General features: G+C 34.0%; 2 protein-coding genes across 2 annotated transcripts; both read right to left on the bottom strand.

Moving 5' to 3' along the window:
- Positions 1 to 3,398: 3,398 nt before the first annotated feature.
- LOC136219317 (protein PXR1-like) lies at positions 3,399 to 5,373 on the bottom strand. Its single transcript, XM_066006683.1, has 2 exons — positions 5,143 to 5,373; positions 3,399 to 5,014 (listed from the first exon to the last, which is right to left on the bottom strand). Exon 2 carries the CDS (start codon positions 4,937 to 4,939, stop codon positions 3,605 to 3,607), a length of 1,335 nt encoding a protein of 444 aa, XP_065862755.1. The 5' UTR covers positions 4,940 to 5,014; positions 5,143 to 5,373; the 3' UTR covers positions 3,399 to 3,604.
- Positions 5,374 to 8,327: 2,954 nt separating this feature from the next.
- On the bottom strand, positions 8,328 to 12,810 carry LOC136220901 (probable magnesium transporter NIPA1). Its single transcript, XM_066008738.1, has 9 exons — positions 12,682 to 12,810; positions 12,387 to 12,598; positions 12,235 to 12,291; positions 11,009 to 11,099; positions 10,727 to 10,887; positions 10,080 to 10,207; positions 9,864 to 10,001; positions 8,943 to 9,035; positions 8,328 to 8,786 (listed from the first exon to the last, which is right to left on the bottom strand). The coding sequence occupies exons 2-9, from the start codon at positions 12,511 to 12,513 to the stop codon at positions 8,571 to 8,573; spliced, it is 1,011 nt and encodes a 336-aa protein (XP_065864810.1). The 5' UTR covers positions 12,514 to 12,598; positions 12,682 to 12,810; the 3' UTR covers positions 8,328 to 8,570.
- Positions 12,811 to 13,375: the final 565 nt, after the last annotated feature.

The raw sequence follows: 13,375 nt of genomic DNA, 5'->3' as shown, positions 1-13,375 counted from the left end.
TCAGCCCAATTGACAGGGTTAGCTATTTTTCCGCGTTTTGTTTAACGGTCTTAAACACAATCTCCATTTTGTCAAAAGAAAAAATACAGATCTTTTTTTGTCAATAAGTGAAACCACATGGGTTTTTTTTTTTGGAATTTACCCAAATATTTTTTAGTAAAATTTTATCGTATGATATAATTAGACAAATATAGTCTATATATACTTGATATATAAAAACATCAATGGTAAATCATACATACAGCAGTGTTCACTTGAACATTGTATGACTTCATTTCCCATTAGATTTAAGCTTATTAGAATCTTATGGTGGAGATTCAAAGCATTCTAAGAATTAAATTTAATAAGCCTAGACCTAAGGTTTAATGATCAAATTCACTTGGTCATTTAGGGTTCAAGTGAACATTATTGTTCATATATAATACACCAATCTACTATTGCCGATAAATTTTAATATAAAAATAAACATATAAATATATTATTTTAAAAATCTTCATGAGAAATCCACATGGAGACATGGTGGGGATAGAGGTCCATGTCATTGTCCTATCCCCCCTCTAGGAAATGTTATTACCATCCTCACCTAATGGAGAAAATAAATAGGGATTCTCTGCCTCGATTGAGGCAAATCTCCATCGAGGACCAATAATGCTAGTCTAATTTGCAACCCTATTCATTCATGAAGAATGAAAGGTTAGTCTCTAAAGTTGATAATTATTGATATTAGGCAAATATAAACTCACCACGTGACATTTAAAAAACTCGGACCATCACCAGAAAGAGAGAACATATGGCATCACCACAACAAAACTACTCAATACAATCCCGTCTTGAAGGCATCGGCTCAGAAAATCTCAAAAGACCTCGTCATGAATCCATCGGTTACAACTATCACTCATGATCCCGTAAATCACGGATCTAGTGGGCTTAAGGGATATCAGGCCTTGATATCCGAATTCACATTCACCTATCAACATGTGTCACGTAGCACGTCCCGCTCCTGAACTTATAATCATCTTATACAACTCGATCACAATATAAATAGAATAAGCATAATTCAATGTACACTACTCCAATCATTCATTAAGCTTACATCTTAGTTTTGATTTACTGCTGTATTCATCCTCAAGTCTTTGCTTAAACTGACTTATTCATCGAAACAGGTTAGCTAAAAAACGGTGTCCCTTTAACCTTATTCATGTCCAATTATAGATTTATAAGTGAACTTATAAGATTCAACCGAATTAGTTATTATTAATTTAGCCCAAATCGAATTGATATTGTTATTATTAATTTAGCCCAAATCGAATTTTTAAATATCAACTCATCCCTCCATCCCTCGATACAATCAGATTGAATACTTAAAATTTGAACTGATTTATCAAATATTAACAACTTGAGGATTAATTCGAATCACGAAAGACTGATTGTAGAGAAATTTTATTATGACCCCGATCTATTCGACCTTATAATGGAAATATGACAATTATATTACTTTTTTCTGCCCAATAAGGTTTCTTCAAAAAAAAAAATATATATAATTTCCCAATAAGATGATGATATGTAACTCATAAATAGATAGAAATGATCCAAATATAAAAATAAACATATAAAAATCTATATACATTTTTAAGAATCTCAATTCCTACGAAGACATGGAATGTGGAAATAGGGAATCCTGTGGGATGGGGATTGAGATCCTCATTTCCGTCCTATCCAACCTATCACGGTCTTTGGAGAATCTTTTTCTTCATCCTCATACCCATGAAGAAAATAACTGGAAATTCTCTAACACTATTGGGGTGAATCTCTCTCTCATTTACAACCCTAACTATTCATGAAGAATCAAGGGTGAAAATAATTTTTGAAATAGCAACCGCTGTTTAGAATAAAACAGCAAACAAGAGAAACAAACGTGAAATTTCTACATCATAACTCAATGAATCAAAAACAGAATCTGGAGGATCCTGCAGCATATGCAATATGCAGACCTAGAGAGAGCTATCTATCTGAAATCATATTGCCTGCTCTCTGCATATCTCAACTTGTCAAGTTTTGTCATTTAGCACCTTAAACTTTTGATTGAACCTATCACACACCTCAACTTGTAACTCCAACACCCTTCATTTCTGTTATTGCTTTTGACTATTGATGCGTGTGATGCGTTTCTCACTTGGCAATATTCAATAGAATTGTTACACCTGACAAAATTAAAGAAAAACACCATCTGAACCATCTTCTTCCTTGTTTTGCTTTTTTTTTTTTTTGTTGGTTATTTTCTCATATGACCATAAAGAATGGGTAGTCAACCAAATCAAAGTTAGTCTATTCAAGCAATCAAAACCATCAATCAAAGCCGAAAAGAAATCGGATTAGATATAGAATTAGGATTAGGAAGAGGGAAATATTTGAACTTGTGGAAAAGAAGAGGGGACAATGGGTTGAATTTGGGCTTCTTTTTACAGAGAAGTGAAATAAACTTGACAAGAAAAGTGGAAAAACAAAAATATATCTCTAAATTATGATTGATAAGAACTGTTAACTCTTTCAATCTTAAGGGAAAGAAATAACAGACAGCAAAAACATCAACCCCACAAAAGCAAGGCAAAGTTAGTACCAAATTCTAGTAACAACGCTAACTAATAACCAAAACCAATCTCAGATCCTCGTCATTGGTTGGTCTCCACTTTCAAGTCAGCCACTCCTCGCTGCACCCAAGCATTAGGAGATGTGAAGTAGGGGAATGGTTGAATTTAATCCGCAGCTGAACCGAGAACTTATGACTCATGAGAACAAGCTCAACAAGGCCCTCACCTTTATCTTCTTTTTCTTCCTCATTCTCTTCACTCTGAACCGACATAAACCATAAACCCAACAATTACAAGTCTTCTTGGGTTTCCAGGTCAGATCAGACCTTCCTAATCCTTCTCTGGTTCAAAATTCTCCTAATCCTACAAAAGTCACCCAATCTAATGTCCAAGAGAAGCCTCAGTACTGGACCAAAGATAGAGGCCAAAATGCAATAGAGAATCATTCCCCGCTTGAGAAATTTGGGGATAGGATTAGACGATGAGAGAGAGAGGATATCACAAGGGGAAGTGGAAGAGAGGGGAAGCAGTTGAGACAGAGGAAGAGGAAAGAAGAGAAGTGAAGTCAAAGTTTTTTTTCCTTTGCCTTTTCATACACCTCTTCAGTTTGTAATCACTTCTCGAAACATGTCATCTTTTTAGACTGCCAGCTCAGCAGGGGTGTGAAAATTTAAAGTTACACAACAGACAAGTTGAGGTGTGCGATAGGTTCAATCAAAAGTTCAGGGTGCCAAATGGAAAAAGTGGCAAGTTGGGGTGTGAATTTATGTATTAAGCCTTATAATCAACAAAGACGGATACAACTTATAAGAAAAATGTAAATAAATAAATTTCTTATTGATCTAAAATTTGCACTAAACATGTAGATATAGTGATATACAAACATATGTAACAAGAATACATAGTAAAAATGCAATAAATAATTCTCTGACCTTTACACCTTGTTGCCCTCATGAGCATGATTGCACAATTCCTTGTTATTTAAACCAAGCAGATGATGATGTTGAGAGAAGACATTATCCGTCAACAATAAATTGATCATCTTGAGCATCTCCATCAACCCGGGCATCATCTCCATGTACCATACCATTCACATGGTGTAAATTCTGCATCATTTGTGAAAGATAGTGGTTACTAGCAGCAGTATGATCAGAGAGCGCCGTAGGGTGACCGCTCCACTGTGAAACTATCCCGAGTAATTGGCTAGTAAGGTTCTGTTGCTCATGAAGAATTCGCGTCTGAATTTGTCCCATTTCTGCTCGGTGTTGATTTAACATACTGTCAATCCTCTTCTTCCATTCTGACCTCCTCCTGTTCATTCTCGCTTCCCATTCTTTCTCTTGAATTAACTCCTCCTCTCTTCTTCTTCTTTCCCTCTCTTCACTCTCCTTTTCCATGGCTTCCCAATCTTGATATCTTTGCCACCTCAACTTCTCCCTGCTCTTTTCCCTTTCTTCCCTTTCCTTTTCCCTCTCTTCTAATTTTCGTTCCAATTCTTGCTCCCTCTCCTTTCGAATTTTCTCCATCCTTTGCTTCTCCCGGTCCCTCTCTACTTCACGTTGTTCAAACCGAGCCTCCATCTCTCTCAGCTGCCCCATTTGGTTTGACAGGAACCCAAACATCCTCTTCTCCAATCCCTTCAGTACCTTCCTCCTCTTCTTCAAATTAGGCACATTTACATCTACTTCTTCATACATAAAACCATCATCACCATCCTCTCTTACTCGATCATTACTGTTATAATTCTCCTCTGCCTCTTCTCCTTCATAATCAAATCCCAAAGCAAGCATCCCATTCTCAGTCCCATCAATTCCAGCGAAATCCCCATCAACCGAATTACCCATTTGCCCAAACTCATTAATCTCCACCCCTTTACCAGTTCCTAACAAGCCCCCACCATTTTCCCTATCCTCATTCAAAACCCCCATCAAATCAGTCCCATTACTAGAACTATAAGCCATAGGAACATCACCAAAAACCTCTTTGTAGAGCAAAAAGTTAGGCCAGTGTGTAATCCCTTCCACCCAGTCAAAATCATCCCCATTCTCTGCACCACCTGAATTCTCTACTGCAGCAGAGAGCTCAGGCTTCTTGATCTTTTGTTTAACAAGTAAGTACTGGTGCCTCATATTTTGAACCTTAGTGGACACATCTTTCCATGTCCATTGCCAAGGGTAAGAAATAGGATCGCGAACATGATGCACATAATTCACATATAAAGCAATTGGTTTATATTTCTTCTCTCGGGTTTTCATTTTCGCGAGAGTCCCATCAGAAACCATCTCGCCGTATTTCTCAATTAGGGTTTTCTCTTCAGCTTCTGTCCACTTCTTTCTTCTCGGTGGCATCATCAGACGCCAATATCAAATACCAAAGGCAGAATTAACAGCACTAATACTAACGGTAAACACTCAATTCTTCAGTAACTGGAGAAATTTCAAAATAATTACATACTAAACCAGGTAGCAGAGAACAAAAAGCCCAATCCAGACCCAGCTAGATGGAGCATTGAACCAACAAAATTGAGCTACAGAACATAGAGAATAGCGCTTACCTTGAAGTGGAAAGTGGAGAATTTTCGGGGGGAACTGAGAGGAGTTTGCACTAAACTTTATTGGCGAATTTTCCCGGGAAAATTGAGAGAGAAAGTGAAGGAATCTGTGAGAAAGTGATCTGGGATTATTCTAAACAGCAAAAAGAAATTGCCTCCGTTCTGACATCCTCCGTACAGTCCAACGGATGCTTTTTTTCCCTTTTCCATTTAGAATTTACAATTTCGACTAAACTTTTTAATTATTCAATTAATTTATAACTTGTAAATTTGAAGAATCTATATATATAATGCTCCGTCTCTTCCGCAATACATGTTTTTTAAAATTAAAAATAAAATACAATAATTAAGAACGTAATTTTACAGAAAAAAATAATTTAAATAGAAATATATTTAGTAAAAATTAATTAATGTATATAATTAAATTAAAATGTTGTTTTTTTTCAAAAAAATAAATAAATTAAAACGTTGGAATGTTATGGAATATAAAAATTATCTAGAAAGATATTTATTATGAAACGAATAGAGCAATACATTATATGTTCTTATTTTTTTATTGATTAAAAATAATATTTTTTATTTATTCTTTTCTTCCATGTAATTCAAAGTATTGATTAAAAATATTTTCTCTTGAATTTACAAGTTATTACGATGAATATCTAACTTTATTTAAACTACTTTAATAAATTAGTGGCATTATTTTTTCATATTTTAGAATTAATTAAAAAATACTGAGAAATTACTGGTATTTTATTTACGAACTTAGATCTAAAAGAAGAGTTTTACCATTTTAATATAACGAATAATGCCGTGAAATTAGATTCTTTTTAATAAATTATCCAACAAAATAATTTGATTTTTCTTGTTAATATATATCAGCATTTAAAATAATAATCTATTTATTAATATAAAAAGGAGTCACTAATCAAATACTTGACAAAAATATAGAATATTAGTTAGATGATGTGGCTTAATATGGAGCTGGTTGATGAGGTGTAATTTTGTTAATTATTCTAATTTTCGGTTAGCGTATTTCTTTTATTTCTATTCTTTCTGTCCCTTCTCTTATTTTTGTTATTTGAACTCTCGACGTCCCTTATTTAAAAAGAGTTTTTTTAGATTCACATTTCTCATTTTGGCACGGCTCCTTCTCATTCACTATTAATCCAACTCTTTCTAAAATTTGGCTTCGACTATTGGTGTTCTTCATTTTTTCTGTTTCCCAAAAACGACTCTGCTAGCCATAGATGGCAGGTCTTTCATGGGTTCCTCTCTATCTTCAACAGTTGGTGAGATATTTCATAGGTTTCTTTCGGATTCTCCTTTTTTCAGAAAGAAAAATAAGAAAAAAATAGAGTAAATCACCTTTTTCTCATTTTTATTGAGCCCCCGTAAATAATTCTGCCCTTTTTGTTATGAGAGCTGAAGGAATGTTAAATCGAATCATGACCAGCATCTCTCGATACGATCATTGTTTGCTATAATTATAGAGGTGTTCAAGACTCCCCAGAAGTAAGAGTGCTGACAAATTTTCAAGTTTCGAAACTACATGGAGCTTCATTCCACTTAGTCTTGAAAGGAAAACCTCGTGAGTAAGGACCTTCGAGGGATAGAAGCATTCGACTTCACCCATAACCACTTCGGTTTGAAGTTTCTTCACATTTTTTAAACATTTTTGTCCAGAAAGTTCAACGGTTTTAGTTAATTGACCAATATCATATCTTCAGATCCCATTTTGTTAGGATGCCAGCAGACACGAAACAGTGTCCCAGTCATGTTAACACTAAGATCTGAACACACCTTGGAGAACGAAAGCAACTCCAATCAGGCATTTGGAGAAATTTGACATGGGCATAAATTAAATTCATTCAAAGCAGTTAAAACCCCTCGGGATAAGGAAAAACACATATCCCATTGAAGGTACCACGTTAACATTCCCAAAGTGTCTTGAGGAATGTCAAAGGTGTTTTGAGTTCCAATGGGCAGATTCACATTTATTTGTTCACCTTCTTAGCCTTTTCAGGTGCTTCGTCTGTAGGATTTTGAGAAGTTTTGGAGGAAGTAGCTTTTTGAGATTTGGAGTGTTTAGTTGTCATGATATGGAGTAAAAAAGAGGAATAAAATTCTTCATAATCCTTACAAACTAATAAAACTGCAACAAAATAAAGAAGAGAAAGAAAGCAAAAGAACTTACATGGAGAAAAGAGTTGAAGATGATTCAAGAAAAATAAAGGCATAAATCTTTACTTTAAAGGCTTATATGCACAAATCGGAAGGAACCCAAAAGGCGGCAAGTTAATAATCATTACCTATCACTTAAGTCTTCTCGGAAAAAAAATGGATATGTAATAATTACACCTACCAAAACAATAGGAGATGAAAAGCTCCTAGGGAAGAGAATGCGGTTACAAATGGCAAGAAGTGGGTCTCCAAAATAAAAATAAAAATTGGCTCCATCTTTAATCATATGAATAATTCAACCTAAAGACAAAGCCCAAAAGAGCTTCTGCATAAAGAACTCTAAACATAGAGGCAAAAAAATATCATACTAAATAAAAAGTTAGGAGAAACTGGACACATGGACTAATGAGAGACTTTATACAAAAAAGCATAACTGTGCGTGTCATAATCACATGGCCAAATTCTAAATATACGTTCATAATCCCTAAGGAGACATGCACAAAAGGTATGGATATATGGGTCAACCAAACATTGACACATGGAGATCTACACATGAGTAGATACCTTTCACTCGCATCTATAAACCGTCATTCTCAAAGAAGCACATGGTACACAATCATTCTGGCTTCATTTTGTTTTCTAAGTCATTCTTACTTCACTGTTAGTAACATCACTGATTTAAGTATCGGAAAAGAGACACCGTACCTCGACTGCTCTCTAAAGGTTTGTTTATACTTTCTGGGTGAATCAAACTCAACTTATCAAGCCTACATTGTAGATTGAGAGACATCATAATTATATAGAAGTCCTCTTTCCCACTTCATTCCCATCTATAGGTGGAAATATTTTTCTTCAACCCTATCAGTGGGCAAATAAATACGGATATCTCATTCTCATTCAAGCGAATTTAGCATGATAATTTGACTGACTCGAAAAAAAAAAATTACATACCAAACAATTTTGGAAGTCCTTAAAATTCAATTAAAGTGATCTAATACTAAGTCTACACAAACAGCTGCCTCCCATCCTTCCCTGAAATATATTTCTCATTAAGAGAAAAACAAATGTATGTTTATGCAAACAAAGAAAGGTCAAGACAGGGAAAAATTATAATAGTAAATAGCTAACTATAACCCAATCCCCTAAAGTATTCATAACCAGAACCTTTTCTTTTTCATCAGCCAATTAATCAAGTGTTTCTCTTTTCATACATGTAGCCAAAATCCTAATGTAAACCATAAAAAGTGTTGTTATGAGGAATTTTGCAAGCTTGACAAATTTGCGTTTGCCACAGCAGGAGATGTCACTGATGGTGAACTTGTAGCAGTAAAAATGGGAGTATCACTTACTGCATTCGCATTATCACCCATATCTTTTGTCCTGTGAAGCAGAAACGCACCCGATAGGATTGTCACAAAACCACACAATTCAGTCGCTATCTGTGACGCGTTTTGCGAATCCCAATCCTGTATTTGTCATCAAAATATCAAAGTTTGAACAATTCTATTGTTATAGGCATAGCAATTCGCATTCGATGCGACAGCTTACACAATTTATGTAAATATTAATAACTGAATCTTCATCCTCACATGAAAATCTGAAAGTTTTGAAGTATATATTACCTTGAACATGATCATGCTGGCAATGATGGTGAAAGATGTAAACATGACATAGTAAACTGGTGATATAACTGCTGTATTGAAGGAGTCCAATGCCTGCAAAAGATGCACTCGGATTAAAACGAAAATTTGACATTCCCCAAGGTAAGTGGCATGACATTTTTGTTCACGGTAGAAACTATCTATATATATATATATATGTTCCATGAATTATAGGCAAATATAGAAAAACTAACAATACTATTGGAAAATAAAATATAATAAAACCCATCTAATAATCTCATATTAAGGTCATTCGTATGACTTTATTAACGTAATAGCTTATTTTAAAGTTGACCAAGATGACCACTCCAATAGCAGGTAATCCTTCATAGTAAAATCAATGGAAATAATATTATAAGAAACTTTAATTCTTGAACTTTTTGGTTTTGATGTCATTTAGGTGTTGTTTGGTTAGAATACAGAAAGTGGTTGTTTAGAGAAAGAAAGTTTCGAAAATAATGATTTGGAAAATAGAAGACAGTGGTTGCATGGGAAATGTGGTTATGAACAACTTTAATTCTTGAAAATTTCCATTTTGAGGTCATCATCGGGTATTTTGAATTGGTGAATAGTAAAAGGCACCATTATGTTAGTAAAGTGCAAAGTTCAGGGACTTTAATGTTGGGTTTTGAAGTTTAGGGACCATAAAAAAAGTAAGAGCAATGTTAAAGGGCCATTATAGTAATTTACCCTAGAAATCATAAAGACGTTGTACCAAATATACATGCTACAAGTTATGAAGTTTACAGAGGCAGCACAAACACTACATAGTACACAACAATGTTTCAAGTAAAAATATAAATAAGTTCATAGCACCAGAGGCAGACATCCATAGTATGATTTGAGACATTAACATCAGTAAGAAGAATCTCTAAGACTTACCTTGTTTAGGTAATTCACTTGTAAAATACAAGCAGCCACCACAAATAAAGTGAAAAGCCATGTCTGAAAGTACCCAAATTGATTTGATCCTTCAAAAGTTAGCTTTAAAGCAATTCCCACTGCTTTGACACACATTACCTTAATAGATATAAAAGGATAGTATCAGGAAAACAAAATTTTCATAATCAGTAGAATCTCCAAAATTGATAAACTTACCGTGAGAGAGCCCATGAGTGAGCAAATTCCAACATAAACTATCAAATGAGTTTGCCCATAACGTGGTGAAAAATGGAAAATGAGCACAGAAACAACAATTAGCACTACGCCAGTATAGATAAGGAAACCTGTCAAAATAAAAAGGCCTGCTTAATCAAAGGATTCATTAATTTTGATAGTCTATGATAATGCATTTACCAAAACCATTAGATATCAAATGCATCTTTTCAGCTAGAAATCCAACACTAGCTCGAATTCAAAAGATCATGTTTGTCTCTCAAACTACAAATGAACTCTGTTCATATTTGACCAAATTTCGAGCTGAAATATTGCTAAAGTAATAATTCATATTAAGTAAATTTTAACTAGATATAACTCATTTCCAACGAAGTTTTTGGCCAATTTTATTTTATGCAAGTTTTAGTCACATTCATTTCGTTATTATCATAATTAATCAATTCAAATTCAAAGAACCGTATTTTAAACAAAGGTCATAGAACATGGACAACAAATCACACAAGTCTTAGGAGAAATGTCTATATTTGACTTTATTTTGCATTTAGAAATAAGATATTCACAAACACAATATCTTATGAAGATTTTAGAGTCAAATACTAATGACTACAATTCTTTAACTTCTCAAGTACCTGGTTCTGTAGCAAGGTGCCAAACATCCTTAACAGACATGATAGGTTTTTCTTGTGGAGCATGTAAAACAATCGTTGTGGAACCCACCACACAAAGAACACATCCAAGCACAGCAAAGATATGCAATTTTTCCTCCAAAAAGAAATGGGCTAGCACTGCACTGCAAAATATTACTTCAGTCAGAAAATTAACACAGAACCCATCCATCCAACCCTGCAAATGGCTATAAATTAGAACGATAAAAAGAAGCATATGGCTACAATTTCATGCAAAAACTATACCTGAATATAATGCTTAAAGCTCCCAAAGGTGTCACAAGGATTGCAGGTGCAAATGCGTAAGCAGCAAAATTAGCTGCTTCCCCAGCAATCACTACAACATAATAAAACAAGGCAAAGTTAAGTAGGGGTATACATGTACCATTAACCAATCCATTAACGAAGAATTTATCAATCCAATTATCAGTCTATCAGTATTGATTAACCATATATCGGTTAATCATTAGTGTCTTTCTTATAGAAAAAATAATAATATGTAATTATTTAAATATTGAACTAAAATATTATAATTGAAATTCAATTGGAAAAAAGTACTTAAACAAATAAAATTTTAAGTTTTTAAAATTTTCAACTTAAAAAACTAAATAAATAGGTATATATATATAGTTAACTTGGTTTTGATTAACTATCGGTTTTTGAAATGAAAAAACATTTCCTAGTTCATCGGCTTTGGTTTTACTTTTGGAAATTAGTTTTGTGTAGCCCTACAGTTTAGGAGATGCAAGTGCTTTGGGATGAAACGAAAAATGGGGCATGATCGTCGTGCTTGTGAAATTACTTTAAACGAGAGGGTAACTCATGCATGAGATGCTTAATGCAATAAAATAATATAATGATATGTCAGCCTTGTCAGGATATTGGCCAATTGTTTTTTTTAAGTTTTTCAGAATCATGATTTTGGTGTAGCCTGAATTTTGCTCTGCAGTGATGTGAATTCCAGCTTCAAAAAAATTCCTTGATATCAATGTAAGAGGTGGTCATCAAAAGACAATAATTTAATCTTAGTATAGATATATCCAGCTACGGATACAAGGGACAGGGGACTACTAGTTGCCTGAAAACTCAATGGAAGCAGTGTATAGAGCTTTGATTTATAAGGATACTGTAAAATAATATTGCACTATGACAATGACAACAAAGTCAACCAAGCAAGAAGTCTAACTAATTCACCATCTTGAATTTTAATTATTTTCATGTGAATCCTTTTCACTTCCATTTTATTCTAACTCTCTCGTATAAAATCTACACATACCATACCAAAATTGTGTAGTTTAATAGAGTTTAGTACCCAAAAAGAAAAGAAAAAAAGAGCTGCAGATTTCAAGTGGGAAGACTGAATCAACTTCACGGAATTATTATACAAAAGTTTTATTGCATACACAGTCTTCAATGTACCAGTATCCAAATTAGAATGTTCATGCAAAATCAAAGCAAAAAATGTTACTCACTCGATATCATTCCAGCCCACCACCAGGGTTCAAGCAGGTAAGAATGGCCCCCCAATCCTGATCAAAATCAATCAATCAATCAAATAATAAGATTATCAAAACAAACATGCGAGAAAAGGAGAGTAGAAGTTATGATATAAAATGAATTGCACCTGCTCTGGTTCCGGTGGTCCCAGCCTTTTTTAACCCTTTCTTTTTAATAATAAAACTGGAACCAATGAAAACGCTCGAAGAAATTGCCAAAACAAGTCCACGAATGTTGTCGGATGAAATCCCCATATTCAAGGGAAACTCTCAACAGCATATAGAATTGGAGAAGGAACTATATCAAAATTTGCAGAGCCAAGATCTCCAATCCTAATTCCTACACATTCCGAAAAAACACTCAAATACCATCGTCGTACTAAGGATCACAAAATTAAAATTACGAAATGGAAATCGGCCTACCTTCTCTTGGCACTGCCAAAAACAAAAAGGAGCTAGAAATCAACGAGCTCCATAATGCGAAGAAAGTGAAGATGATATAGGATTATTGAGGAAAAAGAGAAGAAAAGAAAGAATCGGAAATGGAAGAGAAAAGGGGCTAGCTGAGTGAGGGAGGAGTGAGTGGCAACGCCAAATCTGTTACTCCAATGCACAAAAGGGGAAACGTTTCACTTCAAAGACCCCACATTTTTAAGATTGCCTCCGCATCCCGCGTTTCTTTCCATCTTTAAATCTTTATTATTATGATATTTATTCCTTAAATATTTATTTATATGAAAAACCCCGGTTAGTTATGTTTCACTATCAGAGTTGTAAATGGGGCGAGATTATCAGGTTCCGGTGGAGATTCGCTCCAATGAAACGGAAAATCTTTATTTTTTTTCCATAAGGTGGGGAGAGGAAAATCTCGATATAATATTTTGTTAATTTAATATAATTAATATGTGAAAGAATGTGCGAGTAGCAATTGCACACAAAATAATGAGCAAGTAATTTTATTGAAAAAATGATAATTTAATTTGTTATTATTTATCAAACTTAAATATTGAATGGATGGATGAAATTTTGAATAACTTGTATGTTAATATGTTCTATTCTACGAGATCTTTCCTACGATAAATTCAAAATGGATAAATAATGAATGAGATATTAACAT

Source organism: Euphorbia lathyris, chromosome 2 (genome assembly GCF_963576675.1).
Source record: "Euphorbia lathyris chromosome 2, ddEupLath1.1, whole genome shotgun sequence".
Taxonomy (NCBI): Eukaryota; Viridiplantae; Streptophyta; class Magnoliopsida; order Malpighiales; family Euphorbiaceae; genus Euphorbia; species Euphorbia lathyris.
Note: the sequence above shows the minus strand (reverse complement) of the source record. Positions and strands in the feature narration are given on the sequence as shown.